General features: G+C 42.7%; 1 protein-coding gene across 8 annotated transcripts in view; it reads right to left on the bottom strand.

The window, feature by feature from the left end:
• The window catches only part of MTSS1 (MTSS I-BAR domain containing 1), a 186,845-nt gene that overhangs the window by 155,684 nt on the left and 26,303 nt on the right, over nucleotides 1-4,858 (bottom strand). For all 8 annotated transcript variants that reach the window (XM_037739335.1, XM_037739336.1, XM_037739339.1 and 5 more), the window contains exon 2: nucleotides 4,075-4,136. In XM_037739335.1, coding sequence (XP_037595263.1) covers nucleotides 4,075-4,136 — 62 coding nt within the window. The remainder of the gene's footprint in view (nucleotides 1-4,074; nucleotides 4,137-4,858) is intronic.

Below are 4,858 nucleotides of genomic sequence, written 5' to 3' on the forward strand. Positions count from 1 at the left end.
AAAAAAAAAAAAAAAAACCACTATTACCAGGCAAAATTTTGCATAGGAGGAAAAGATAGGTATTTCTGCCTAAAAGAAAAAAAAAAACATTAAAAATATAAGTGGTAGAGGTGAAATTAATTTTAGAGTAGGAAAGCAATATGTTTGCGCACATCAGTTGGGGGAAGGAACCTGGGAGACAGATCCCATAGTTCAAACCATTCATTTTAGGAATGGGAAAACTGAGGCCACAGACACAAAGTGACATTCAAGGTCCCTAGTTCATACTAGAGCTGGGACAAGTATCCCAGCATCATGACTGACAGGCTTGGGTTTGATCCATTATAAGACAAGATCCTGGCAATGTTACTTTTCTCCCTAGATCCTAGTTATAATAAAATTGAGATACTACTCTTTCAACCTTAGGATGTCATTTCAACCGAATCTTCCAGATTCCTACAAGCTGAAAATGGGGAGAAGGTACTATAGTCATTTTATGTCCTAGAAATTACTCTGTGCTGGGTGAGGTGGCTCACGCCTGTAATCCCAGCACTTTAAGAGGCCGAGACAGGTGGATCACGAGGTCCGGAGTTCAAGACTCAGCCTGGCCAAGATAGTGAAACCCCATCTCTTAAAAAAAAAAGAAAGAAAGAAATTATTCTGAATTCTTAATATTTTCTTGGGCACCATAAGATGTCTTGAGCCTTCTGTGGTCTACTGGTTCCTCGAGTCGTGACCTACGACATCATTCAGTGTCATCAACACTCCAAGCCAGGGCCACAGATTCCACACAAACAAGCCCTAGAACTAGAGTGCAAGGACTTTACAATCAAACTTAGAACCAAGTGTTAATTTTCAAGTATTTCTTATATAACTCCAGTCTTTATTGAGTGTTCCTAAGGCTGCAAAGTTGCTGAAGGAAGAATAACAATAAGGACTAGAAAGAGAAGATTTCAAAATAGAGAAAAATGGAACCAGGCGCAATGGCTCATGCCTGTAATCCCAGCACTTTGGGAAGCTGGGGTGGGAGGATCGTTTGAGCTTAGGAGTTTGAGACCAGCCTGGGCAACATACTAAGACTCTGTCTCTACCCCCCAAAAAAACTGTTTTAAAATTAGCCAGGCACAGTGGTGCATGCCTGTAGTCCCAGCTACTCAGGAGGCTGAGGCAGGATGACCACTTGAACCCAGGTCAAGAGCGCAGTGAGCCATGGTTGGGCCACTGCACTCCAGCCTAGGTGACAGAACAATACCCTCTCTCTAAAAGAAAAGAAAAAAAAAAAAGGGAAAGGAATGGCCTTTAAACATCAGCAATGGCAGCTTTGAAACAAAAGGTTCCTGGAAGGTGCTGGAAGTAGTTCCTGGGAAAATCCAGGGAACAATCCCTTAGAGCCAAACTTCAAAATGAGGACTGTTGTTTTCCAGTACAGCAAGAAAACATTCTGCTCAAAATTTTTAAAAATAATGACAGACACGTACAAAAAACCACTTCGAAGCATATTTTTTAAAGAGTTGACATCAAACACAACCCCTGGAAAAATTAGCTTTATCAAACATCCTGGGATTTATAAATAGCATGTTCTGATTTACAATTAATATCTGACACAATAGCTGGATTTATTCTCATCCAACTCAATGCTAATCATCCAAATTTAATGAACCAGCTGTAGAGGTGCCTTGAGTATTACGCGATCACAGGGCTCTGCTGAAAATTAGAATAGTGATCAATTTTGAGGCTTTTAAATGGCAGTCATATTTCACTGTCTCATGTAGTCACAAGACATCTTGGCCCTCTCTGATGGGGCAGAGCAAACTTACAACCAACAGAAACACAGAGGAGTGATTCAGCTTAAATATACCAAGCCTTCTACGCCTCTTCTGCAATCTAAACTTCACCCTTCCTCTAATACACAAAATTAAACCATGTGCATGAGGCCCCTATATTGCTCTCAGCCCTGTACTAGAAGTTTAACAAAATAATAAAGAAATGGTCCCTGCCTTCAGGACAAAATATTGTTTAATAATATAAAATGTATCCTGTGCCAGTACAGATAGGTTAAGATTACTTTAAATTTTACTTTATATGTTTAGGATAGCTGATCCATTCATTACTTTAAGCTTCAAGACCCTTACTGATAAAAAAGAAGTTAATAATTTTCTTGGAAGGCTGCTAGACAGTTAAATGAGGCTGAATAAGAAAAAGTAGGGGGAAATATATTTAAATGCTTTACTGTATTACTACAGAAGGAGACCTCCTACAGGACGGAGATGAAGCCACCTGAGATGAATGGTAATCATGGCAGACAGGGAGGTGGGAGTAGATAAAGATAAATAGGGTGAGGCTGGTGAAGGACTCAGGTGAGAAGCCACAAATCTGGAGCAGAGGAGGTTGGATCTGATCCAGCAGAAAGTAATTACAAGAGGTTAAGCAGGGCTTAAGTAAAGGACTTGGCAACTGGGAAAGGTGCAGTATTCCAAGTTCACTGTCCATCTGAGCCTCCGGTTCATGGATGGAAATCTCAAGCCCCAAACAAGGCTGAAGAAATGAAAGAAAAAAGACCCACCCTTCCCGAGTTATTGAGTCTATAGGGAGCCACGGACCTTCCAGTCCTATGGCTAATACTCTGGGCAGGGACCCCCAGTGTCCACAGGCAAAGGCCGGAGAACATCACTTCATCCTTCTCCCACCTCTCTGTCGTCCACATGGCTCTTTATCCTGGAAAACCCCTATCTGCCCTGCTCTCTGAGCCACTTTCCTCCATCCAAACCAAGCAACGTCATCCCCTAAATGCTGAGAACTAGGATCATCAAAATAATTACCTTTTAAAATGTCTACTTTTCATGAAGCACCCACTAAGTGCAATTGTATCCCTTCACCACAACGATTTAAAAGGGTAGAGCTTTAACAAGAAAATGCTGACACATTTTCTTTTTGAGATGGAATCGCTCCGTCCCGTAGGCTAGAGTGCAGTGGCGCAATCTTGGCTCACTGCAACCTCCGCCTCCCAGGTTTAAGCAATTCTCTGCCTCAGCCTCCCGAGTAGCTGGGATTACAGGTGCGTGCTACCTTGCCCAGCTAATTTTTTGTATTTTTAGTAGAGATGGGGTTTCACCATCTTGGCCAGGCTGGTTTTGAACTCCTGACCTCGTGATCCACCCACCTCGGCCTCCCAAAGTGCTGGGATTACATGCGTGAGCCACCACACCTAGCCATTTTCTATTTCATAGCACACGATATATGAACAAGCACAAGACTAGGCGATCACAGCCCCTTCAAGCTCAGCACTGGATCTTGTTAGGCAGCTTTACAGAGGCATACTTTATATATCATAAAATACACCCTTTTTTAGGGTATGAGTCAATAATTTTTAGTAAATTTGGAGTTGTACAACCATCACCACAATCCAATTTTAGAACATTTCCTTCGCCCCCGAAAGATCCGTCTTATCCACTTGTCACTCTCCTTTTTCACCCTTACCTAGGCAACCACTGATTGATATCTCTCTATAGATATGCTTTTGCTAGGTATTTCATGTAAATGGAATTATACCATCATCAACACAAGGTTTTAAACTCTATATGTGGAGAGGCACTAAGCAGAATGGAAAACATGGACTCTGGAGCCAGAGAGCTTCAGTTCAAATCCTTCCTCTGCCATTTACTAATGATGTGACTATGGATAAGTTATTTAACTTCCCTGTGCCTCAGTTTCCTCATCAGTAAAATGGGGACAACAATGGTATGGACCTCGTGGAGTTAATGAGACTTAAACAAGTTAACAAATACCTGGCACATAGCAAGCACTACATAAATGTTACCCATTGCTACCAAACATACCGTACTTACCTCATTTGACTCTTAAAATTCCTATGGAAGGAGGCAAAGCAGACATGAATGAGTCCCCTTTTACATATGGGAATCTGGGCCTAGGATATGAGGCTATAGGTAATAACGCTGCAATCAGAACCCACCACATGCCTCTGTATCTGTAGCACTTCCAGAATTGGCCTTAATCCATCTGCATTTTGCTCTGTCCCAACTCCATCCTTGCCTCACTATGTTACCCTTTTCCTGTAGAACACATGCTTCTACTTACCGAAGCTGGGACTGCAGCTTTCCTGCTTTGTTTATGAAATCTTCCCAAACTGGATAGCTCCCCTGCGACAAATCAAAGACATCAGTAAGTCACACCGTGATAGACATCTGATTACTACAGTAACAGAACACCCAATTCCAATCATGCAGGGAACAATCTGTATATGTTCTCTTCCTTTGCAGGTCTGTGATGTGTTTCCCAGATCCTATATACATGTATTGGCTCAGGAATAGGTTTAGAATGTGCTCAGTTCCTGGAATCTTGTAAATACTACAAACATCAACTGAACTGGTTTGGCAGGATCTAACACATACACTTCTGAGTCAGCAGATGGTGGGTCCAAATTTAAGGTGTACAGAACATTTAAGGCTTCACCCTAAACCACTTGCTCATCAACATGGCCCTGGCTGTTCTCCCCCTTTCCCCAAATAACACAAAGGAAGGAGCCAGAGTGGCTGGGGCTCTTCCCCAGACACATGGTTACAGGAAGCATTAATTAGACTATCAGAATCTCAAGGTTGGAAAGTTACCTAATGTAGACCCTCACCTGACAGCTTAAGCCCAACACCTGTGGACAGTATAGCAGCAAGTGGCTCCCCAACACACTTCAGCTAACAGGAAGCTCAGCACCTTCCCAGGGCAGCCTATTATCAGCCACCCTGTCCTTAATGTTCATGCAGTTCTAATCCTAATCTTCTGGGAACCCTCAGTTAAGATCAATATCCTGGCCGGGTGCGGTGGCTGACGCCTGTAATCCCAGCACTTTGGGAGGCCAAGGTGGGCA

This window comes from Cebus imitator, unplaced genomic scaffold (genome assembly GCF_001604975.1).
Source record: "Cebus imitator isolate Cc_AM_T3 unplaced genomic scaffold, Cebus_imitator-1.0 Scaffold68, whole genome shotgun sequence".
In the NCBI taxonomy this organism is placed as follows: domain Eukaryota; kingdom Metazoa; phylum Chordata; class Mammalia; order Primates; family Cebidae; genus Cebus; species Cebus imitator.